The 27,348-nt window shown below is 34.4% G+C and overlaps 1 protein-coding gene across 5 annotated transcripts; it reads left to right on the forward strand.

The window, feature by feature from the left end:
* The first annotated feature begins 1,396 nt into the window (after nt 1-1,396).
* LOC132721250 (uncharacterized) lies at nt 1,397-27,343 on the forward strand. Of its 5 annotated transcripts, none has more exons than XM_060705528.1 (3): nt 1,397-1,461; nt 22,039-22,167; nt 26,034-27,343. In XM_060705528.1, exons 1-3 carry the CDS (start codon nt 1,441-1,443, stop codon nt 27,294-27,296), a joined length of 1,413 nt encoding a protein of 470 aa, XP_060561511.1. In that variant the 5' UTR covers nt 1,397-1,440; the 3' UTR covers nt 27,297-27,343. The 5 variants fall into 5 exon arrangements, with proteins under 5 accessions (XP_060561511.1, XP_060561515.1, XP_060561514.1 ...); XM_060705532.1 differs by lacking the exon at nt 1,397-1,461 and adding an exon at nt 1,756-1,884; XM_060705531.1 differs by lacking the exon at nt 1,397-1,461 and adding an exon at nt 2,365-2,502.
* Nucleotides 27,344-27,348: the final 5 nt, after the last annotated feature.

A 27,348-nucleotide genomic window follows, 5' to 3' on the forward strand; every position in this document is an offset into this window, starting at 1 on the left:
ATTTATGGTCGTTAATAAATGAAGTTTATGTGTACAAGTGAATTATTTTTCTAATGTAATGTGAATGAAAAGTTTTCAATTAACGCAGCATAGTTAGACCAAATAATAGCTGAAGGCATTTCGATAAAAAAATTCTCTTAAAGCCCCATTGTGCCCAAGTGTGTTTTTGTTATTATTTTCTTAAAGTTTTTTTATTTAATTTCCGGTGTCCTGTTATAGTTTCCAAAATGTTTTTCTCATGTCAATTATATTATATCATCTTTTGTTTCTGTTGATTTTTCTTTATTTTGTTTTGGCAATTAGTACAATTATAGTGATTTATTATTTTTGCATGCAAGTCAAAATTGTACATGTAGTTTATTTACATTGTGCTATTCTTTTGACTAACAATTTCACATGCAGCACTACTTTCTTCAGATAAGAAGCATCTAGAATGCTCTAAAACAGTTTAAGTTCACAGTAAAAAAAAATCTCATGTTTTTATCCTTTTTAAAAATGGGTATTAAATTGGTTTCTGAGGCATAATGTGCCTTTAACTAATCATTATTTCTAAAATTATAAAAGTATTGTAAGAATAAAGTGTACTTGTGTGTTATATTGATGTATGTAATAAACCCTTGAGGGTATTATTTTGATGTACAAAATAATTGTTTCTTTGATTTGGAATGTGATAACATCGTTATAGATATTCAAATTATAAAATATTCGATGAATTATATAATAAAATTCATAACAATATAACTTGATAAGAAGGACAGAAAGGTGAGAGGAAAAACTTGAGCTAGGATGTGTAATACATTTTGTTAAAATAATGATTTTATTCCTAGATTTTATGTTTCAGCTAGTATGAATAAAATAAAAATATAATGTGAGATTTTAGAAACGTTCATTATTATTGTATTTACATGCATTCCCATTTGTTCAGATTTATACAGATTAGATAATGTAATAAAGGTTGTAATAAAAAGTAGAATGTATAACCAACAATCGTACATATTTTATATTGTCCAACGTAAATAATGTTATTGAATGGTTTTATGAAAAGAAAGATAACTCTGTAACGGACGATTTAAATGATATTTACCGGTTGTCTGCCTTCCCTTGAAAGTTTGTATTATAAATTTTTAAATGTACATAAATTTTGATACATATATAAATATGTTTCTAAAACTTCAAAATACCACATTGGAAATAATTTTCAGTAAACACAAAAGACACAGGGGTTTACAGGAAAATGATACAATACATCAAATTGATTCAAATCCAACTCGACAAAAATATGTTACATGTTTTATTATTGAAACTAACCTGAAATAATATCTTTTAATTAATCACTATCATTATGAATAAAACCCAATTATTACACGATACGTCCGCCACAAACAGTAAGTATTGAGTGCGCGCCAGATGTTGACAATCCTTTATAAATAACAGTAAAAAATGAATGGATTAAAATTAAAGGTATAATCTAATGCAAAATATTTAACATTATACTATATCATTAAAAATTGAAAGTTATTTTAGAACAGCTTTGTGATAATGTAATGTCTGGCTGTAACAAAGGGCGGGTCCGAGCTTGATTCTGTAAAATTTGGAACAGTCCATTCACAGTGTAAGGGAGTTCAAAATCAAAATATCAAGAGTTAAAGAGCCTGGTCAGCCTGTACTTCTGTTAACGCTGACCGTGTTCTATGTCCACTAGTAGTGACTAAAGCTATATTTACTCTGGTTAAACAATGTTTACAAATACCCAGGGGCACGTTTTGTAATATTCATTTACCTTTTGTGTTTAACTGACAATTTATTTTAAAAAGGATACACGCATGTAATGAATAATTTGTTCTGTTTCGAAAGAATATTTGTCGGATATTTAATCGTTTCAATGTAAGTGGGATTAATTATTTATCTATATCTTTATTTAAATATCAATACACCGTAATGTATGTTTTTACTGATAAGAAATATTTAATAAATTAAACAATCATTGCAGACGTATAAATAAATGTGGAAAATATATCGTCAAGTTTTGAAACATATATTTTTTAAAAAGTGAATAATATTCTATTCAATTTTATCGTGTGCGTGAGCGCGTGTTTGCGTTCGTGCGTGCGTGTGTGTATATCTTTATACTGTCTTGTCGGAAGTGCAGAATAGGGTTATAAGCTTCTTTAATATCTTTAAATAATTTTTTTTTTTGTATTTTGAATTAGCAAGATGGTTGTTATGTGCCCTTCTTTTGGAGGAAATAATGATATTATAACTACTATTTCAAGGAAAAATTGTTTAATGATCATAGGTATCATAGGTTTATTTTAGACTTGCCTTTTTAAAACAGTTAAGTCAGGGTTATACATGTATATTTATGATAAAAATAGTGCATCGGATTTTGACAATGTGTATCCAATTATTTTCCACGCGGTACACTGTCCATTACTGGCACGTTATTCACGTGTGTAGTGTTTGTGTTGTAAAATCATTCCATATGACAAGACAATTACACAGGTATGTTTTTGTTAATCTTTTTTTTTTTCAAAATGAACATTTAATTGCATTAAGACAATGCTCCAGTTGTTTGCAACACAGGTCCCTAACTCCGATGTAAAGCGGGAACTTTTGAACTATCAAAATTATCAGCGTATGTAAAAGATCGAAAACGCAACACGTATGTAATATATTTGACCGTAAAATGACATCAGTCTTGTGTAGTTTATTCGTCTACTGAATTTGACGGTCAGAAACACAAACGCGCATGTCTAATTGTGATATAAATTGATGGGTTTATAAATATTATCAACATCATCATCACCTCCATTATCATTCCCCGCAATCTTCATAAATATGCTCATTAAAACCAACAATATTATGACGATTTTAATTATTCATTGCTGTTATCATCAATATCATCAATTGTTTGATGTTATTACAACCATAGTTACTTTCATCATCATCATCATCATCATCATCATCATCATCATAAATATTTTTAAATATTATGACATTTATAACTGTTATCATTTGTTATCATCAATGTCATCAATAGTAGTTGATATATCATGATGACCATTATTACCCTTATCATCATCATCATCATCCTTATTATCATTCAAATTATATTGGGTTTTATGGTGCATCAAAAATTAAAATCTTCTTTTTTTATTTTTGTAATATTTACCAGAATACTGAGAAACGAGTGTCACTTTTAACTTCTCAAGGCAAATGATCGCTTTAACCACTCCATCATACCGTCACTTAGCTAGTATATTGCACAGAAAAATCATGCCAATGTCACTTGTATATCCAGTAACGCCAGAAGTGAAAATAATGCATGATTCATTCAATTAGTAACGCAGAATTGTGCAATAAATGGCAGATATTTTTTTATTTAACCGAATTGAAAAAATCAATAGCCGCATACGACTGCAAAGTCCCTCATCAAGATTATTTCCACGAAATTGTTTACTTTTCAATATCATTCGTGAAAATGATGACTTGACCAACGATTTGAGCGAGCTTTTGGCTTTTTGTCGACTCTTATAAGTACAGCAATGCAAGTTATACCGTATGATTTCGATATTCGGTAGGCAAGTGACATTTAATAAAATTCTGATGATATAGAAAATTGAAGTAAGCTGATGAAATGGGATTTGAGTCATTTTATAGGGTTAACTCACGTTTTTCCGTGCTATAACGTCTGCAGAGTCCCGAGGAACTGTTGGTGCCCGAGCCCGGTAGGGCGAGGGCTCAAACAGTTCTGAGGGACTCTGCAGACTTTATAACACGAAATAAACGTGCGTTGACGCTATTATAGCATAAAAAATTAAAACAGATTCATGATGTATATTTAATACAAAACACAATACATTAAATCCTTGTGCTTGGACGGTATTTATCCAATTCTAATTTCTACTGAGTGAGACTAAATAAAGGATTGGAGCACCACACTAAATACCGTATTCCGGTATATACCGGGCAAGGCGCTTGAATCGTAAAATGCCAAATTCTTGCTTTTTTACGCAACGGAGTGAACTTTAATAAGTCTAATTCATCTTTTCACACTGATTTATGTATGATAATGCTTGAAAAATGTAAAAATCAGCGAAAAAAAACGATATTTGTCTATTTTGTGATCATGATTTCTGCAAGCGTCTAGAGGTACTGCTCCAATCCTGTATTGAGCTAAATCCAATTTCTACATGTTTTATGTATGCGTTTTATTTTTCCGGGGCCAACAACTTGGGAAATTCTCAGAACCGAGCGAAATTTTGAATTTTAATTGATTTTATAAAGCTTGACATTGGAGATATATTATCTCAAGAAAAAAACAATGTTACATTACTCTACCCAATAATAACATGACCCTCAGAAATTCTTAGAATGATTTCAGATTGACGGTAGAAAAAAGATCAGTGACGTCATCAGAATCGGGTTTTTTTTCAAGCACACAAGTTTATAAATAAAAATCAGGCACTAAACATAATTCTCTCAAAGAAATATAAAGAGCATTTATCAACATAAACATCAATAAAACAACATGTTCTCATATTAATTTTGTGTTATCTTGTTTTGTAAGTTAATCGGAGGGTTAAACTGAATGCCAGTAATTTGTTTACATTGACAACTGTCCGTTTCTTAGAAAGGGCGACAACCAAGATTAGCAGCGATGTCTACAGTATACGCCGTATTTCCGGCATAGTTACTTGAATGCTGCTCGCCGTATTTAATGCGATTGAGGCCCTCGAATCAATAATTTCAATATAACAAGAGCGCATGACTCTTTGGCAAACAGGCCAAATCGTCAAAAAAAATTTTGTTTGTTTACTGGGCCCTATAAGTATTGCGCATAGGTGAAACCGGGCTATAACAAGAGCGCGTGACTATGTTAACACATGGTTTTGGTCCCGTTATAACATGGGCAAAATAGGGAAAAATAGCCGATTTTATGCTATAATAAAAAGTAATACCTATGTACGTGAATTGTGCTTCGCGGAAACTTCGGGAAATGTGATTTTTTTCATATATGATACTAAACTATTACACCTGTTAAAATCCAAATCCGGCGAGAATCATTAGATAAAAATATATTGGCCAGTTTTCTTACCGCGTTGGAAATCCTGTCAGGGAACCGCCATTTAGTGTTACATATTGCACGAATCGTGCGTTATCTTTAGATCCAGCGTTACTGGATAATGGATATACACGGTGTTCTCAACTGAATGTTTTTAAGTCGAAGACAATGTTTCAACATCTTGAAATTTTAGCTCGTCATACGGCATGTAGCATAAATATTGTCTAATTAATATCGCCTTTTTGTCCTAAGGACTGTTCAAAGGAAAAAGGGGGATATAGAAATAGGCTCCGTTCGTCTGTCTGTCCGCCCGTCACAAGTTCGTGTCCGGCCCATAACTATGTCATTTATCAAAGGAAAGGGAAACAACTTAGCACAAATGTTTGTTTTAATAAAACGATGTGTCATGTGAAACAACCGGAACCCTACCTTCGAGGCCAAGGTCATACTTGGTGATTAAAGGTCAACATTGTCTATTTTATGGTATATGTCGTGCCAGGTCCATAACTTTCTTATCCATGAAGGGATTTTTAAAATACTTGGCGCACAAATGTTCACAATTATGAAACAATGTGTCATGCGCAGAAACAATTGCTTACCTCACAGCTCAAGGTCAAAGATTAACATAGTCTGTTACATGATATATTTACCACCTCCGTGGTCGACGGGTTAGAGTTGATGACTTCTAATCCAGTTACCTCTCTGGCGTCGGTTCGATCCCCGGGAGATGTTTTGATAGTTTAGCGCGGAGGAAGGTAGTCTGGTACTGGTGGATGGTTAGGAAACTTCCCGATTATATGACTGAAATACTGTTGGGAAAAGGCGTAAAATGAACAAACAAACAAACATGCTATATTTTGTGTCCGGTCCATAACTTCTTCATAGATCAAGGGGTTTTGAAATTATTTGGCACAAATGTTCATAATATTTAAACGATATGCCATGCGTAACAACCAGTCCCCTATCACCAAGATACCAAGATCAAGGTCACAGTTAGAGGTCAAAGGTTGACATGCAGTGCATCCCTTTCTCATCCACAAATGTTTACAGTAAGGTGATGTGTTGTACACAACACTCATACGCATTACCTCAAGATCAAGGTCACAGTTAGTGATAAAAGGCCAACAAAGTCTGTTCGAGGGTATTTGTGTTGTTCGGTCCATCAAGGGATTTTGAAATTACTTGGCACAAATGTTCAGAATAATTGGACCATGTGTCGCATGCAACAGCCAGACTCCTACCTTAAATGTCAATTTCACACTTGTTTCACACAGTGCTAAATACGACGAACAAGATCAACAAGGAAAGGCAGCGTTCAATGAACACAACCAATCCCCCCAACCACCACGACCCAGCAACAAGAACCTAAGATTAACATGGTCTGTTCTAGGGTATAGGTGTGCGCGGTATATAACTTTTTCATCAATCAAGGGATTACAACAGTTATCAAACGACATGTCATGCGTAACACCTAGATCCCTACCTAAAAGGTTAAGGTCCCACTTAGAGGCCAAAACTGATAATAGTGTGTTACAGGAAATAAAAATGTCATTGGTTGATGATTGATTGCTTGACATAAAAAGTACCCTGTAACAGACCGTATCCTGTATTAATTTTGTATTTGTCACATTTTGTGGCTTTGAAATAGTAAAAACAAGATAAGTATACGAACGTTTTTCTGTTGACACATACAAAGGAGTTATTTCAAAATATTTCTGTAATGAAATTATTGTTACTTGCATGTGCAAATCTAGCATTGATCAAAATTATGCACTGAAAGTCCAACTCCATACAAATGGAAAAATTCTGTGCTTTATAAAAAACTTTTCTTAGGCGGGGAAAGTTGGTAACTCTGTTACAAATTCTTGCTTTTAATGTAAAGACAATTTAACAAGATATTCATTCAACTTACTAAGCGGTTTGAAAGTCGTTTTGTTGTCGTACGAGTCGGATTTGCCGCATGATTCATTTTTTTATTTTACTATTTTGCAACATAGTGCAAGATATACCAAACATGGTATATTGGAATATTTCTATATGGTACCTAACGAGGCCCAAACCGTTCTCCATGCAGATTGTGCAATATGTATTATGGCTAAATATATTCAAGAAATAATGTTACAGCTAAAAAAAGTAAGACATTTGACAGTTTGACATCTTGGAAGTGCCTACACATTTATGACCGAACAGCTTACAACAGTGTATTGAATGTCCTGGTGAGTATCGTGTTAGCTATAGATTTTAATTCTCTATAAAAGTCCATCATCTTTAACCCTATAAATGAGTTTTAGGCGCTAGGAGGCGTGAGGGATGTTGCACATATTCATTATCCCTCGTTTACAGACTCAATGAAACCGAGTCTGCAATTTTGTTGTGATTAATGCTTCCGAGGGATCACTTTGTCTGCAGATTTTTACACTGAGTTTGTGCTAGAGAACAGGACGACCCAAGCCCCCCTCTTTGAAGATTTCAGAACATGCAGCATGTTTTCCATTTTTTTTTACAAAATGTAATTGGATTTTTTGTTTACAGTTTTAGACTTAATACCTGACTATCAATGACAACATGGTAGTGCCTTCTCATACTCCCTCGTTGTAACGGGTATGGCTGCCAATTCTCGGACCAACATGGCTCCAAGCTCCTAGATGGTTCTGGGTTGCAGCTGACGCACTGAAATTCTAACCCGCAGCTCATACCACATGTGTTATGATTTAAACCAGGTGAACGAGTTGGCCTGTCCATGCGCTCAAGAGACTCCCTCTCTAGATAGTCCTGGACCACCCTGGTCCTATTGGGGGCCAGCATTATTCGTCCATTAGAATGAACAGGTCGCCGATTGCGCCAGCATCATAACCTGGTTGTCGATGATCTATCGCTGACCTGTCTATATGTCTCTTTTTAGCAAAACCAGGTCGATTCGTCCACCCAGCTGATGCCTCCCAACACCATAGCTGACCCACCCCCGTAGCGGTCATGCTCAGCAATATTTCAGCCTGAAGCTGTTCACCTCGTCTTCACCAGACTCTAGCCTGTCTTTGAAGGCAGAACTGAACAGAACGATCTCCAGTGTTGCATGATCCGCCGTTTATGCTCCATGACCCATTTCAAACGGGCCTGACAATGTTGACGCGTCTAAGGTATGCTTATGCAAGGTCTTTTCGACCGCAAATTACCTTCATGCAGCCTTCTACGTACCGTGTGCGTGTATCGGCTGAAAGTCCATGTCACCTTTGAAAGTAGAATGTCACACACGTAAGTGCCTGGACTGTATAAAACATTAACCCCATCTAAGGATTTTATTCCAGCCTGTATACCTCAGTCGGTTATAGTGCGATATTTGTAATCGGAACATGGTGGGTTCGATTTCCGGGCTGGCCAACTAAAATTACTAATCAGTTTTCTGATGAGACTTTAAATCGAGGTCCCGTGTATGAGTGCTAGGCACAAGGAGAAGCTTCTTAAATTGGAACATCTTTCAGTACTGTATCTTGCACTATTTGCCAAAAATCTAAAATGACTAATACTCTTCTTGAGGAATCGCCAATATGGGTCAACGGTTGCGAGTATAAATAAATCCAAATATATACACAGAGGATTTTTGTTTAGAGTCGGTCCAAACGTTCTGGCCAACAAGGTAATGTGCAGAACTCAAGCTGCAGCTCCTCAATGCAAAGTTAGATTTCATACAATTTTGTGTTCACGTTATAAATTCTTTACCCCTTGAAGAACTTTTCTTCAAAACTTGGCTGATTGTTATCTTAAAAACAAATCGATGTAAAGAACCCTAATTATCCTTGTTCCGGCAAAAGATCACAAAAAGAGGTCAAACGTTGTGTTTGTTATATTTCAATGATTCTTTAATGTTTATGAGCAGGTGTTATGCCGCCATCAAAGGTCAAATGTCGTGCACATGTAAATAATTTTCCTAAAACTCGCCCTTTTATTCACCTCAATAGGTTTTTGCTCAGAACTCATTTAACTATTATGCCCGCTCAAGAACAAGGTCACGTTGTCTTAAAGGTCAATTGTCACACATTATTGTGTCCACTTTAAAACTCCTATACCATTGAAGGATTACCTTCAAACATTACATCAACACCCATGTGCACGCTTAATGTCAAATCTTACCTGGACAACTGTCAGACAATTGTGTTCCAGTTATATATTTTCTATATATACTTTTTTTTAAATAACTTTCTTCGAACTTACCTTTAAAATGTGATAAATAAACGTGTGACAAATATGTTCGACCCGTCACATAGGACAAAAAAGCAAACTCATAAAAACGTGGCAATTCTGAGTGCAAACCTTTCTCGATAAGAAGCATATGTTACAACTGCGTCAGGGTGCATACTCTTTGGCTAGGTCGTCTAAAACGTTGTGTTTGCAAGCCAATGCTCGTATGTTTGAATCCTTTACGAATTGAGAACTAACACTTATAGTTACATTATATAAAACTCAACATAAGTGATCATTGTTGAATGATGACGTGTTCTAATATGAAATATGATCTTATTGTCAACACCAAACTTCAGAACATAACAAATAATTTATTCGTTTCTTTTTAAATCGATTCTTGGTGCAGTATAAACAATTCACTTTGTGCCATGTAGACAGTTGTTATCTCGGTTTCTGTCCGAGTCATTGTGGGCTAATACGGCGGAAATGAGAAGAGTTTTTCACCTGTTGATGAATTGCGCAATTTTTATTATTGCGCGAAAAAAGCCGAGAATGCGGAAGTGGGCAGCATTAGTAATTTCGCAACCAGACTCCCTTTTCGGGGCGGAGGGGAGGGACTGAACAATGTTCTCGAAAAGTATAAAACATAGGAAAACGCACTCGGTATTGTGATATTTTAAGAAATTTACCTTGCATTTGATAGGTTACTCAGTATAGGTCTAGTTTGGATTTAGGAAACATTTGTCACCGAAGTATATCAAAATAATGAACTAAACCTATGTTCAGCAGTCGCCATTACTCGTATTGAAACATGTATTTTCTTTTTAAATTGTGTTGTTTTTTTATCTATTTGTCTTAAATACAATATAGAGAGAATTAAGAATCCATAAAGAAAGCCCAACATGGCAAAAAGTCACATGATACACCCTCCCTCTCCCGTCCTCCTGCAAAGGGAACATTTACCAGCTGTCGGGACCGTCTTTTAACAATAGACTTATATAGAATATGACTAAATGATAAAGACTATATGATAAAGACTTATGAATATAGTTGAATTTACTGTCCAAATATTCTGATGATTCTGTAATATAACCCAATTCTGAGATCTTTGCAAAAATACTATTTAATTACAGTAATGCTATGTTTTGCCGTGTGTAGTCATTGAAACGTTGCAAGTAACGGAAATGTTTTTATTTGGCCTAATCGGTAACCTTAAACTTTTACAAATAAGGAAATAGCCTCTTATAGACGACATTAAAATCCTAATTTTATTTTCGAGTTTCGAGGTTCGAGGATGCAAAATGTAGTAATTTGCATTGTTCATCACAGAATTCAGTGTGTTAAGTTGTTTTATATTTGCTGAAGAGTACTTTAAACTGTGTCCTTACAGGAAGTAAAATTATCGGGATTGTTAAAATGAAGGTAACTATGTTTTTTTATGTTTGATTTACACACTCTAATCTTACTCAAGCATGTATATGTTTACATAAATCTTGTAAACATCTTTTAAACCTGGGTATTTTTAATAATGTTTATTCGAGCTTGATTGTGTGTTATGATGTTTTAATAAATTATTGTTTTTGTACAAGTTCGCAAAACCGGACTCAAACTCAGAAACTCGAGTCATCTATATGTTTCTTGACCAATAACAATAAAATGAAATATTTTAGAAAATACGAGAATTTTATTTAGATTTTGTTAATTGATAATTAGTAAGATTTAAAATTGTAAATACTAAAATACTATTGGGCATTACATTTCATCGACTCATTGCATTATCATTTTAGTATCTATCAATATTAATATCAAATAATAATATTTATATCAAATGAATGATCATGACATGAATAAGGCCTATATTTTTGTAAAATGAACGACCCTTTAGAATAAGATACATTTAAAATAAACAAAAGTGAGTCAAATAAAAAATAAAATTTCGTCAGTAGCCTACATCATTGAATATTAAAACTTTTATACAGTAGGTCACTTATGTAAAATGCAGTTTTTAAATGATTACTTGCTATTAATTTAGAGCGAACGCGGGTATATAAAAATTGTCTGGGTACATTGTATTATTAAGACGATAATCAAATAAATATGGTTATTTCTGTTTGTAAATATATATTTGCCTTAAACGAAAACATTATGAAATACTAGATTTAATATCATTACCCTGAGACATAAACCGATACACTAGATAACATGATACCGGTATGGTGGTGAAGAAACAAATAGTTATAAATAAATCTATATTGATTTTCATCAAAGGTGGTTAAAGTATACCCTACATTAGCAGATATATCCCTGTCTCTTTACAAAATTAGATACTGTACGTGGTAACCTATATTTATTTAAATTGTGACAGAATACTTCTATTAAATCCGAATGAAATGAATATGCTTATGCATTTCCTGAGGAGCGAATGGCGCATGCCCGAAATCATTGCTAAACGATTAAAACCATCCTAAAATAGAAGCAGAATACTTTCGGAATATTGTTTTCTAATAACGCGCATAACCACGAGTGTTAAATAAGAAACATTTTATGTTTTGTTTCAACTTTTTGCTGAATAGACCATACAATTACTTTACTGTTAATGAATATTATAAAATCTTTTCTTCATTAGATATACAGAGGATATTGAATGAGCGTAAGTTCAATACTGAATTTATTGAACGAGTTGAATAAAGTTATATTATGCGAGCCTTTGCGAGCATAATATTATTTTATTCAACCAGTTTAGCGCGTCTTTACACAATGTTTGTAAAACGCACAAGACACCACGTTAAAATATTTGCAAGGCCGTGCAATACGGTTTTTACGGAGTCGCAAAATCGGCACAGGTATGTGATAAAGCTTGATATACTGTGGGGAAAAAATGGGGATTCACCGACCTCGTTTTCGAATTATATATAGACTGAAAACATTCTTTTTTTTAAATATTTAATTTACAATAACTTTACACATGAACTTTAGTATACGTGCGCACTTTATTTTTGTTACATAGTACTAACAGTATTACAACAGTTCTACAGTTGATTTCGAACGGCTCAACGTGAGAATGACACAGTCGTAACACACCGTATTAACGGCGGCAGTGATGGCAGATCACTGCAGTGATGGCAGATATCTGAAAATTACCGATCGATACAGGTAGGTTATAAATTTGGTTGGTTTCAATATATTACACAAATACGGCCCATTTCATTGCTATAAAAGTATTGTCCATTGAATGGAGATACTGTAAGGTAATTTTGGACTCGTTTTTTCCTGTTTAAAGACTTCTTGAGCAGATTAAAAGTGACAGCCTCGAAAAAATCCGTGAAAATGTCTGTTTTCTGTTCAAAATATCTTAAGTTTCCTGTTATCAATAAAAACGTTTATCCATTGGGGTCACGCAAGCCAAATATCTACCCCGTGAGTCTTTTCTTGAAAGTTTTACAGACGCTCAATCTTGTCCGGTCGTAGAAAAAATGCTGCCGTTTGTAGGCAGATATATATATTATGAATGCTGCCGTCGATGAACATTATTACCTCGAGAAAATAATGTCATATGCTAGCAAATGAATATCCACTTACAGAAGTTACTTGCTGTAATATGCAATTGGCGTTATATCTTTAAAAGGGAGTACGCTGCTAAACTTAAGATACATATGCATGTAACTGACAGACACAACAGATCAAGCACACATGCATGAATATAGAAAAATAAAGTTTTTCATGTTCATTTCTCTATTTATAGTGTAATTTTGTCGTACTAAATCATCACTTTTTGTATTGTAACTGCATGTTGCTAAAAAGCTTTTTTCGATGCACATACCGCATTAATAACTTTTCTATCTTGAGAAAATATTAGAAATGATAGTTTAACGTGTCAATTCCGACTAAAAGGACGCAAAGAAAAGAGGAATTGATAAAAGATTGAACTTGATTTTCTGTCAGAATGTTAGCCACTTTCATGATATTTCTGCCATCGACGGCAGCATTTATAATATATATCTGCCTACAACGGCAGCATTTTTTCTACGACCGGACAAGATTGAGCGTCTGTAAAACTTTCAAGGAAAGACTCACGGGGTAGATATTTGGCTTGTGTGACCCCAATGGATGGACGTCTATATTGATAACAGGCAATCCTGCCATTTACTTAAAACTTGAGATATTTTGAACAGAAAACATTTTCACGGATTTTTCCGAGGCTGTCACTTTTAACCTGCCCAAAATAGTTTTAAAACAGGAAAAAACGAGTCCAAAATTACCTTACAGTATCTCCATTCAATGGACAATACTTTTATAGCAATGAAATGGGCCGTATTTGTGTAATATAATTAAACCAACCAAATTAATAACCTACCTGTATCGATCGGTAATTTTCAGATATCTGCCATCACTGCAGTGATCTGCCATCACAGCCGCCGGTAATACGGTGTGGTAATACTTAACTATTACGTGCGCCGGCTCCTTTGATAGAATAAAATGTAAATCAATAAAAGTGATTAATAAAAGGAAGTTAAACAATACTTTGTTGTGACATGTTCTAATGTCTAATTGTTAGAAACCGTGATGGTCCGTTTATCTTTAAAGTATCTGAAATACTTAAACTGCAGCACAAACCGGATATGAATGAATAGATCATGTAAAATATTCATTTTGTTGAATAGTAACATATTATTATATGATATCTGATATTATTGTCAGATTTAAAGTTAAGGGCCTGCAAATAAATTTTTCGTTAAATCATAACTTGATCCCTAACACTAACTTATTCAGCATTTAATTGCATTGGGGGAGTTTTTACTTTCCTTTTGTCCATTGCGTTGGTTTTAATTTGGCGCGAAAATAGCGGAGAATAAGTTCGGGCTAACAGTTCCCTCAAGATGGGACATAAATTTACCGCGAAGTTTCAGAACCGCTTTTTCCCAGGGGTTGGAAGACCAAGGTTTTTTTTAGTCTAGATAATTAAGTTGTGTCAGTTTGGCCTTTTATGATATTTTCAACGTTTAGATATATCGTTTTGGAGTTTCTTCTATTTAAAAAAAAAACGTTTGCGAAAATATTTATATTAGTTAAATATTGCATAATCAATCCTTGTGCAGTATAGTTTAATAGCGCTACCAGTAAACTGTTATCTCTTTTATTTGGCCTTATAAGTAACATGAAACGGTCTCTTTCCAACTGCATTAAATAAACTTTTGAGGCGAAAATGCTTGTAAAACAAAATAATTTGCGTTGTTCATCACTGATTAAAGGGTGTTTTAGTTGTTTTAAATTTGTATTAATATGATAATATAAACCATGTTTTAACAGGAAATATACAACTTGGGAGTGCAAAATGAAGGTAACGATTATCTTTTTAAGTTTTATACCCCACTTTTGTTATTGAAATGTGCATCTGTCCATGCATTTCTACATGTATACCGCTTTTAAACCTAGATATTTTAAGCTTGATTTTGAGTTAATATGATAGTATGACTAAAGATTATTTTCCTCCCGGTTTAAAATATTTAACATTATTCTCAAACTATAGAAGATGTGTGTTTATAACGCAACATTTAATTATGACTATTTTAAAAGTATTGCAATAAACTTGTTATATTGATTAAAAACTATATACGGTGTTGTTTAAATGTTATCTGTAAGAACCGTATTATAAAATCGAAAAGAAAACGTGTGTTTTTTTCTAAAGCTGTATGTGTATCAAAATTATCTTTAACCGTTATCATTCTGTTATCATTAAATATATTGTATCGACCTACATTCAAGATATTATACTAAAACAAGGGTAGTGTGTTGATAACATGTATGGTCATAGCAAAAATAAGGTCCGCAATTTGTTAAACAAATGACCCTTTGATCAACCACAAACAGAATTAAGTATGCTTAAACTAAAGACAACTGAGTCAAATAAATTATGGTAGGACACGTTGAAAATCCATCAGTGCATCGTGAAATATTGTAACTGTTATAATGTATTCTATTTTCGCGAAGTTCACTGTATAAATGTTGATGTATAAATGTTGCGTTGTTTTAATGTTGTAATGTACTGTATAAATGCTGACATGTGCTGATAAAATGCTGCAGTGACCATGAAAAAATGATGCCATGAACCGTGTTAATATTGTAAAAAACTGTATAAATGCCTACAATTAAGGCATGAAATACTGATATGTACTGTATAAATACTGGTTGGTAATGTTATAAATTAAATCCCTCGTCCTATCGGCTTGGACTTTAAATGCGTCATCATGCTTCTCAAGATATTAATGCATGAAAGGTGTATTAACAGTCTATTTCATAAATAATACTATTTACTGTAGTATAGTATAGATGTTGACAAAGTACTGTAGGAATGAATACTGTCGCGTACCCAAAAACAATGCTAACACATGATGTGTAAATGTTGTCGTGTACTGTAAAAGATGCTTTCATGTACTGTAATATTTTAGTGTAAATGCTATTATATTCAGTATGAATGTTGCCATGTTCTGTAAGTATGCAGTCATGTGACATGAACTATAACTGTTGTCCTGCACTGTATGATATAAGTTATAACGATTTTTGACAGGGTAAATGGCCCTATATACACCACTGCGGTATACCGTACCCCGGATATTGCTCGATATTATGAGGACTTTCATCCCATTTCGCGACTTTGAACGGGGAACAAAGGTAAGTTCAGCGACGATATTTTCCAAACTTATGGCTATTTCATTTATCTCAACGGGTTTTATATATCTAGAGGTATTTTTGTAGCTCTAAAAGACGTAAAAGTATTACAGGTATTTGTAAAATTGATTAAACTACCCCTAAACGATCCGCTGCTCACTAGAAAATACTGACCGCGATACTGTAGAATCGTTAGAAATTATTATATTAACAATATAAGAAAAATTGAATCGAGCAATTTTTTTATTCACAATCCAAGTATACCTTGTCCAAATTTCAAGCAAAAAGTGTGAAAGTACAAAAAGATACAGGCCAAAAAAGATACAAGAAAGTGTACCGAGTATTGATTTTAAGTGTACAGAGTATTGCAAAATAGCCCAACTTTAGTGTACAGAGTATTGCAAAACAGAATGAGCACATTAGTATGGAAAATCGATATTTTTGTCTAATTTTCACGTCTGTTTATCGATTCAATTTCATTTTTCTGACAATGTACTGTTTATATGATATTTATTCAAATATTTCAGATTCAACAATGCATTTTCAGTGTTATTACTGTTCTTTTCCTACAGGCAAATACAGAGATTTAATTTCCCATTTGATTGAAAATCACTCTATGGATGAAATAAAGTATGTGCAGGGTCGGAAGCAGGGTAGAACCATCAAAATTGACGATAAAAAACTTTAAATACATGTCTCAAGAAACTTTGATCAAGGAGACCCATCTCTGAAAAGGACAAGAATAAAAAAAACACATATTTAGATGACATTAATAATAGGTTTTTACAGGGCAAGTTTGCCTTAAGAAACATATCGACGCACCTCATAAAATACTGGCCCAAGGGCTTATGCCGTCCAAGCATGCCGGTATCGTCTTAACCTTTTACTGCATGAGCATAATGCGAAAAATTTCAAGGTGCACCAACTTCTCAATTGATTGAGATAAAGTCTAAGGTTTTCGGCGTTGATTACACGGTACCTTTAAATTGACCTGAGGCCATTTAGCCCCCCCCCCCACAAGTCCCAAGTCTTCTCGACGATTAGAGGGGCTACGGCCCCACTTCAAACCCCCAAACAGAAGGGGGCACATCCCCCCTGTGTAACCCCCTTGTACCTTTTTAATGGAGGTGGCGCCGAAAAAGTGATCACTCTTTTGAACAACATTTCTCAAACAAAAAAAAACAGTATCTGGGGCCTAAATAGCGCATGTTTTACACTATTTGAGGCCTCAAAAGGGGCGTGGTGTAAAGTCTTTAAAAACACGCCTTTATGAGGTAAAAGGTTATAAGGAACATAACCTTTTAATTGCATCTGCTGCCCTTTATCATAATCTTATCAAAATCCATTATTCGTTTTTTTTAGCTGTACCCGCTCGGCAGTCATACGGTAACTCATTGCTAAGGCGTAACAAAATTTCACGTGCAGACGGTCTGCCGTTGCTAGAGTGCAGGTGCAAAATGCCCGAAAATTACCTTTATATGGATTTTTGGCATAGAAGGAAGTCGGTTGATATTAGATATTGGCACACTTGCTCAATACCGTTCTTGAGGCAGTATTAATGCACTTTGGATGCATTTTTTTACTAATTAAAGTAAGATATGCAATAATTATTAACAAATTCTGGAAAGGTTGATCCTTCGATAGCAACGAAAACATTTTAAACACAGAAAACTGAGATTTTTCACGAGCAGGAATGAAAATCTGGATTATTCGCAGATGTTTCCAGTAAAGTACCTCCGAATTCTGCATATTCTGCACTTATAGTGTAAATAAGTATACACAGTAAGAAATATTTAAAATTAAATGTGGTAAATACTTTGTGTTTACTACGTGCATTTACTCTTTATTGATAAGCAATACTCGTTACACTAAAAAGCAATACTCGTGACACCGGCGGGCAACTCCAAAGCAATACTCGGTACACTGACATGTGTATTTATTCTCAAAATGCACTGTTATCTGAGGTTCTATTGTTGATTGAACATTTACAACATAAACATTATCATCATTATCACATTTCACTCGATTCAAGTTTTTCTTTTAAGGAAGTATATGCACAAAAACATCAAATTTGACTGATCCGAGCTCATTTATCACGTGAGCAAAGAGACGAATTGTATCTCCTAATTACATTTCAAAGCTATTTCTCAACATTTTTGGGGTTTCAGTAACTAGAGAAATTATCGAAGTATTTGTTTTTCTACAAAACTGATATCAAACCAATACAAAATGACTAAATATCGTCACTAAACATACCTTCTTTCCTCGTTCAAAGTCGCGAAATGGGATGAAAGTCCTCATAATATCGAGCAATATCCGGGGTACGGTATACCGCAGTGTACACGGTTGTTTAGAAAATATAACCCGAGAAGGCAGGCGAGGATTATATTGCAAACAATCGTTTATATACGGTCATAATCTGTCATTAAAATTTATAACAAATTAATCATACAGCAAGCATTTTTTCGAGAAAAAAGTGATTGACAGCAGCCTTGTATAAAAATCTGTTTAAACGTCACGATTATCCAATGAAAAGCGACGTTACTAACGTGCACTATTATAATTGCTGACGTTTGCTTAATAAATTCTGACATGTACACTGTATGAATTCTGACTAAATATGAATACCCTATTGCACCGTATACACTAACGAGATGTGTGAAGCACGCACTAAAGACGTACATGTATATAACTTACATGCAAGGTTCTTATGTTGGTTTAAAACGTATACAAGTCGACGACGCTGAAGTCGTTTCCGTAATCGTTGAAGTCCTAGTCACCATTGTCGTAGCCGACATCACCGTTTCGTCGTAAAAAAGGTTGTCTGATTAGTTGTGGTCGTAGACTTTGTCGTATCTGTATTCATAGAACTCGTAATACTTGTAGTCATAAAATTTGTAATCATAAAATTTGTAGCTGAGGTCGTAGTCGTTTAAGCTGTGGTCATATTTGATGTAGCTGTGGTGGTATTCGTAGTCGTCGGTGCAGTTGTGGTCGATAAGAAATCGTAGACGACGTAGTTGTGGTAATCGCTGTCGAAGTTGTAGCCAAACTAGTAATTCTAATAGTCGAGGTCAGGATCATTATAGTTTAAGCCGTTGTCTTAGCCATAAAGTAATAGTTGTAACCTTACTTGCCAACTTGTTAGTCAAACTGTACAAGTAATCGTAACAGTCTAGAATCGTCATCGACGTCGTTAACCATTTGTAGCCGTAAAAAGCCGATTTCCCTAGTCATAGATAACGACTTGTAGTCATAAAATTCGTAAAAGTCGTACTAGTGGTTGAAGTCTTGGCCATAATTGCCAGCATTGAATTCCTAGTCATGGTTATTGTTGCAGTCTTAGATTTACTCATAGTTGTAAGTGTTGTAGTTTTGGTAGTCATCGTAGCGTATTTTGGTAGTCAACTTGTAAAAATAAGATGCAAAAGTCAAATTAGTGATCGTCAATATTTTCTTGTCGTAGCCATTTGTGTCATCATATGCTTCGTAGTTGTAGATGTTTTTAGCGGCGATGAAGTTGGCCATATAGGTGGTAGCGTAGTCGTAGTTGTTCTCGTAGTCTCAAATACATCGCCGAATTACGTAGTATATAGTCATAGATATTAGACTTTCAGTGGTTTATTTCGATCTGGTATTTGCAAAATTTAGAAACTGGTCACTAAATTCTAGGTGAGTCAGCATATTTGTATACTTAAAGTAAACGACTGGATATTAACTATTTTAAACTTTAAGAAATATCTGATAAGCATTAAGCTGCACACCTGTTGGGGGTAGCTTGGATTTGCTTGTCATTGGTTGACAATAGGCATTCTTTAAGTCTTTAATTCATTATGATAATCAGACATGTTTTTCAATCACAATTGTACCGAAATAACTTTATTTTCCGTTTCGTGTAAAATAGATACATCCGTTTTAACTTCTATATTGTCACATGAAAGAACTACTTTCAATCCGTATTAATTCGGGGATTATTATGAATAAAAGTCGAGGTGTTCCGACTGTAAACAAATATGTAGTCAGGATAGATGGATAACATGACAATGCATAGACACATATCGAAACTTTGAATAAATGTGTAACATGGTCGGGTAGGTAGAGAGCAAGTATTACTGTGTTTATGTTTGAAAATAGATATGCATACAAACGAAATTAAAATCTCATAACAAAGGAACATCTGCTGTTAATCTGGTACATTGTGTCGTAATATTCCGACGCACGAGATAAAATAATACCAGACGACAAATAGTGAATTTAGACTCCGTACAGATTTTATAATGGTGGATACAAATATACCCCACATTAAAAGTTGTATAGACTAACAAATTAAGATGCATGTATTTAAAATATACTCAACATTATATGATTCTCTAAAGCGTTACAAAATAAAAAAAAATATAGAAACCCATTTCTGTCCCTCTTTCGTGTAATCTGACCAGGCGCTTAATTGTCGTTTGCTAAAATTTGATATTTAATCTAAAAAGGCTTGAATAACTTAAAAAATCGTAAAATTTAATGCAGTGGTATAGTTATAAAGATGTCTGCATCCAAAACGAGGAGCCGTGAGTTCGAGTCCTTCTCAAGTTTAGACCACGATTTCTCGCATGTTATCAGTACTGGTCATTTCCAGAAACAGGAAAATTATAAGTATATAAATCGCATGAACTTGTAATATAAACGTCACATTTGTAGAGAAAGAAAATTCAAGGTATGAATTTTTAAAAAAATACACTGATGTTCTTGTCCGGTCAACAATTCGGACATTTCCCGATTGGTTTAAAACTTACTATGCATAAATGTGTTTGATGTAATGACGAGGTGTCGAGCGCAAGAATCAGGTCGTGTTGATGCTGATAATTTTGTCCACGGGAGTATTACTGCACTAAGATAAGAGGAGGAGGAGGATGTTCTTGTTGAGAATTAAGCGGCAAGGTCCCTACGTCAAAAGTCAAGGTCACACTTGTATTGAAAAGTCATTATATAATTATTTCATAAAAAAATGCATGGGGGTTATGTCCGGTCAAGAATTTTGTCATTCTTGGTTGGATTTTAAGATAATTTGGAGTACATGTGATAGACATGATGATGATTTTTGACGAAATTGGACCAAGTCTCAAGTTCAAAGGTAGTGGTTTTTGTACTGGGTCCTGCTTGGGGGGTGGGGGGGGGGTGGCACTTGTCCGTTTCTAACGACAGTTCTTGTCTGTTTTTTTTTAAGTATCTTAGTACACATGTAAATGTAATCGAAACAAATCCCTTCTCGTTCTTGGATTTCTCTTATCTGACACATGTCTGATTAAATTAAAGTAAAAAATGTATGTATGTATGTATGTTCTGAATGTTTTGTCCGCGTTTAATGTATAAAAAATGAATAGGTAACTAAACCATTAAAATCACGATCGATAGAAACGTATCGGTAACCAGTTCTTATCAGATGCGTTCAATTGTTTCCGTTTTATCACTTTTATCAAAATATATCAGTCGCGCCATGACCAAAACCAACATAATTGGTTTGCGACCAGCATGAACCCAGACCAGCCTGCGCATCCGCGCAGTCTAATCAGGATCCATGTTGTTCGCTTACAAACCCTATAACAAGTAGAGAAACTGATAGCGTCATGGCGCGGCTGATATATAAATTTCCGTGTTTTTGAGCCCTTGTTCAGTAATTATATCTCTCAATAAACTGATGAATCTGATCACCTTAAACGAAACAGTGACATCTTTATCTATGTGGGGTGATTGAAAAATCTCAGAGAAGCGGGCAATAAATTCTCGATTATTTCGGTCTTTACAGATATAAAATACAATCATAGTGGCCTCTCTAGTTGTAGCAAGTATCGATATTTTCCCGTCATTTCCGTGTCGTATCCAAACTTTCTCAGTGATGATAAAGAACATGGCTGTGTATGGATTTATTTGTTTTATTTTTTTATTCCATGCTTAACCGTGTGAAAATAGTCCATGTGCTCTCGGGAGTGTAATTGCTTTTATTCCTTTGTTTAAGATTAGTAAAAGCTCTTCTTCGAAGAAAGAGAAAAACTATAATTCACACTGGATAATCGTTTCACTATTCAATTATGTTCTGGTGTAAATTAAATGTAGGGAAATGTGTTGTATTCTTTCAGAGTCTTAAAGTACAAGTGAGAAAGATGAGAACAGTTTGGATTAAGCATAAACTCGTTCTCTTGTTGGTGTGTGTTCTAATCATGTCGTGGATTTCTTTCTCCACGCTGAATCTACAACTTCACCAGAAGGTATATACATGATATATATGTTAACTAGCTATATTTACGACAGGTACTCGTATTTTCAGCAGTTGATTTAAAGTCTGATTCTAGTCATTTTACTTTCATATGTAGTGTTTTCTTTTACAAATTTAATTCACGTAGTTTTGAAACCTGTGACGGTTGGTCGTCTCACTTTAATTTAAAGGAGCTCTGTAGGAGCACATTTGTCTCGGAGCACATTTGTCTTACGTAAGACCGATGCGGTCGCATTTGTCCCACATGAGACAAATGGGACCTCAAATGTCTTCCCAAAAAAAACTCATTTGTGTGACAAATGTGCTCCGATCAAGTTTTTCAAGGGACAAGAAAGCACATTTGTCTCATGTGTTTTTAAGGGACAAGAAAGCACATTTGTCTCATGTCATTTTTATGAATTATTTTTCACACATTTCCCCACGTCAGAAATTTTTTTTTAGAATCGAGGTTCGCCGTTTTACCTCATGTCAAGTGTAATCATCAAAAAGGTTTGCTTATGCTTTCCTTATGAAAACTAAAGTGAACGTTATTAATTAAATATCTCTAATTCAAGAAATTGATTGGCTTAACCTGAAAGCGTAGACTGAAGCATACTAAATACCGTTCACGATGGTACAATGGTGACATACTCGTTGATGAAAACGCGATGGTGCGCGATGTGAAAACACAATGGTACGAACGTAAAACGACGTATTGTTCGATGGGTGAAACAACGAAGGCTCGATGATGGAAAACGTGTTTGGTAACTATGGTGAAAGACGATGTTACGATGGTGAAAATACGATGGAACGATATTATGAAACTGCGATGGCATGATGATGAAAACGCGATAATTATTTTCTCTACCGTGTCATCGCATCATCGTGATTTCACCATCGTGCCATCGTGTTTAATCATCGTACCATCTCTTTTCACCATTGTGCCACAGCTGTTCAGCTGGAGACAAAATGTTACTTATGTCCAAACGGAACACCGTGAAATCGGTTGATACTGAATTGATGCAATATCGTGACTCGTTTTCGTATCTCGCCGAATTCTCGCGTCTCGCTTCGCATTCTCGTTTTCGTCGGCGCGAGACAAGAAATTGGTTCCGCTATGTAGTATTCCCTTTATATTCTACATAAAAATCACTTAAAGGCTTAATTATGCCGAAAAAATAAAAAAATATTCATTTCTAAATCTCGTGGTACGGGATTACTTCGACATTGCGAGATCTCGGTGTTACAATATCGTGCCCTCGCTTCGTGTCTCATCGGAATGTCTCGTCTCGCCCGATTCTGAGTGGCCCGATATTCCATAGTTATGGCATTACCCTGATTGTTTTTAGGAACTCATGCTTGTGTTGTAAGTGCTTTTTCAATGGTGGATCTGAAAGCCGGCCGCAATTCTTGGAAAAAAATGACGATTTTTATACAAAATATTTCTGATGAAAACAAAACGTGTGTAATGGTTTTCTTATTTTCTTCCATAGATCATTTACGGGCCTTCCGTTGGCCGAGTGATTTTTAAAAAACCACTTGCCCCTAACCGCTGTAGGTTCGACACATACACGGGGCGTCGGGAACTATAAATGCGAGGATCCCGGTCAGAGTCCAAATGCGGAAAACATATCCGCGTGCGCACGTAAATAGTATCGCGTGGCCACGTAAGAAAAAGCTATCGTGTGCGCACGTAATAAATAAGAAAATTTTTTTATGTCTCCCTTATGCCACCGTAGATACTTACGTGTTTTTGTTAAGGAATAATTTGTTCCTAGTGCCTTAACTCATATATTAAACTTTATGCATTTGAAAATTTAAACGTACAATAAGAATACACTTGCTGCATTTGTGTTTAGGTTCTGGATGCTGCACTATGTAGAAATTTTTCATTGTGACATGACAGAACAAGGATAGTATTTAATTTAATATATGACTCCTATGAAATAAGGCAAAGAAAAAGTTTTTGACTGACCGGAAGTGACCTAAAAACGGTATAATAAAATACAGAAAACACAGAACAAATAGCTGGTAGCCGGCATTACAGATGGATATAATTATTACCTTTTAAGAATTTTATGGAAAAAATGTGAGACAAATGTGCTTCGAGTGGTCCTTTCTATTGTGTGTCGAACACATCTGTCTCATTTCCAATTTTTGTCGCAAATATGAATGTTTACGAACAAATCGGTCACACTTCGTGAGACAAATGTGCTTCGAGACAAATGTGCTCCTACAGAGCTCCACTGTGGCCAAAAAGCCTAAAAACATAACATTTTAATTTTTTACATAGATCACGTGAAACACTTAAAATAGAAATAATCTACAAAGAAATATTAAAAGTACTAAAACTTCAAATGAATAGGATTTTTGTGCGATTCTAAGCCCAATTTGAGTGAAAAGTGTTGCAACGCTTTTCATTTTTTTGTTCATTTTGTAAAATAGAAACTATTAATTTGCAAAAATGGGATGAGGAAATTATCTGAAAATTTGCCTACATTAATGTTTCACAAATCTCGGAAAAAAAATATTTTCCATCCCATCAGGTCAAAAAAAATCTCAGTTGAGTCCCTTTAAGGTCGCGTGTTCAGGATGGGCTGTAATATATTTGTACATGTAAGGATGGGTTAATTATACATGAACTTTGTGTTCAACCAGGTCAGTCTCTAACTTCTATCAATATTTTATTTATTATCATCTTATTTACAAAATTAAATTTTTACGAATTGAGTTGTAAGCTTAAAAAAAACTGTTCACGTTATTTCTTTTTCTACTGACACACTTAAAATTTATTTATTTATTTATTTACTTAATTTTATTTTATTTATTTATTTTTGGGGTCTGCAAAACCTATTCAACAATTGGTAAATTTACTATTTAGAAAAGTTAAGCTGTTACTAGGATAAATATATTGATACATTTTATATTTAAAGCGGAAAATGTGAACTAAATAATTTATGGATTCGTGAAAATTAACAATTAATTAGTTACTAAAAGCTATTCCATGCGTGTAATGGTATTGTCAGTTTCATGTTATTAGTCAGTATATTTATAAAAAAATCATTAAATGTTTAGTTTAATAAATTATGCATGGATAAAGTCACGCTTAACTGATGCCTTCAGTACCTTCGTTAGAATCGTGTTACAGAAAGAAGCCATTATTTATAACGTTCAAAACAAACGTGCAAACTTTCCAACTGATGCCTTCAGTACCTTCGTTAGAATCGTGTTACCGAAAGAAGCCATTATTTATACCGTACAAAAACAATTTCCAAAATGTTTGTTCTAATACAGTAATCTTGTTATTTTTGAAAATTATTAAGTACCGTCTCTGTCTTTTTAGTATGTTTTTCCAAATATATATAACGATGTTTTTATTCCTTTTACATTCAGGCTTTAACGCAAAGACATGCAGATAGCTAGTTATACTATCTTTACATACACCAAAAGTTATTCGAATTTTTGCAATAGATATTTACTGTTATCAGTTTTATTTTTGTTCGCCTTTGATATGTTGATATCCCAATAAAAAGGGGATAAATTTGTAAATCAGGGATTATACAGGTGTGAGTGAAATCGTCGCCAGAAAACGTTATAGATTTACAATTCTCTCTATATAGTATTAACCTCTTGTAAAAAAACATAACAGTTCCTATTAAAGCAAGACTTTATGATAAACATAAGATCTCTAGAGTAGCATCTGTCACCAACAAGGAAAACGATTGTCTACTTAAGGGTGTTGCATTGCGGAAGTTACAGATTAAGTGCATCCTCATTTGACTGCTCTTGCAACATGCATACACAGTAAAACATGGCTCGTTTATTTGACTTTTATGTAATTTGTATTTGCAAACTGCGAAATATCATTTTTATTTTCAGGCCAGTTACAGAATTATTACACAGAATCCACTTAGAATTCAAGATCGTGGTGTCATAGTACCGGCTCACAACAACAATAATAATGCGCGTTCGTATTCTCCAACTGTAGTAGAAAAAATAAAACACATAGCAAAATTCATACAAACTGCTAAAAAGCATGTAAGAGGTTCTAAAACATCAGATTCTTTAAAACAAGCTTTAGAAACAATGGACTCTGTGCTGGTAGAATTAGGAGTAAATCCAGAAACTCTATATAGCCGACCAATCAACAAACCTAAGAACGTATGTCCAGAAAAGTACATGGGAACTACATTCGGTTATCCATTCTTTTACAAAGGATTCGAAACCACAAACTGCACTCATGGAATTCCTATTTGGAAGCTTGTAACACTTATAAAACATATTACCATTCCTCAACAAAACTTTGATTCCTCAATTGAGGAGATCAAAACCTTTTTGTCATCTATTTATAAAACTTATTCTAATTTCAAAGTGATCTTATCCGTGGACAATGTTAAACTAATGGAGAACATACAAGGGACATATCCATTATTATCTGTGATAGACAGTAATGGTGTGACGGAAGGAGCGGCTTTAAACATGATTGTTAACAAGGTTACAACACCCTATGTATTTGTAGCAAGAAATGCTCAACTTTTTACAAATGATTCTCGGTTAGACAGGCTTATACGAGAAATAGAAATAATTGGTGTTCAAGTTGCTGGAGCAGCTATTAGGGATCCCGACGGACATTGGAAGAAAGGATGTTTCCAGGCAGTGTATAGAAACGCTACATTAAAGTATTTAGAGGGCTACGATGAGTCTCTTCATGAATGTCTATTCTGTGATTATATATCAGGTCCTTTTGTAAGTTCAAAAGCTTACTTGCAAAGTAAAACATTCGAGGATTTGAATGCAGCAGACGGTTTATATGAAGAATGGTTTCTCAGGATATCACAACAATCTGATGAAAGTATTATCTGTCCAGATTCAATGTATCATGTTAAATCACTGCATACTGATTTATATGGTGAACTTAAATTGTTTATGAGAAAATGGAATTTATTCAAAATTGTGACACCTAATGGAATAACTATACAGCGATCATGTGCAAATGAATTAACTCGTAAACCAGGGTCGAAGGCATTGCCTCCGTGTTCTGGTCAATTCAATGCCGATGCCGTAAAAGCTGTATTAAAATCATGCGAAGAGGCCGGAATCATATGTGAGCTGCAAGAAGGCACGGCTTACTTGGGGCGGTAAAATTCGGTAAAACTCTTCCATGGGAAAGAGATGCAGACATTACTTTTTTTAA

This window comes from Ruditapes philippinarum, unplaced genomic scaffold (assembly GCF_026571515.1).
Source record: "Ruditapes philippinarum isolate M1 unplaced genomic scaffold, ASM2657151v2 ctg1636_1_1_1_1, whole genome shotgun sequence".
NCBI classification, from domain to species: domain Eukaryota; kingdom Metazoa; phylum Mollusca; class Bivalvia; order Venerida; family Veneridae; genus Ruditapes; species Ruditapes philippinarum.

Coding starts and splice junctions, on each gene's coding strand:
- LOC132721250 (XM_060705528.1), top strand. CDS start 1,441: ATGAATGGATTAAAATTAAAG. Junction 1,462..22,038: donor TGAATGGATTAAAATTAAAG/GTATAATCTAAT, acceptor GTATTCTTTCAG/AGTCTTAAAGTACAAGTGAG. Junction 22,168..26,033: donor ATCTACAACTTCACCAGAAG/GTATATACATGA, acceptor TTTTATTTTCAG/GCCAGTTACAGAATTATTAC.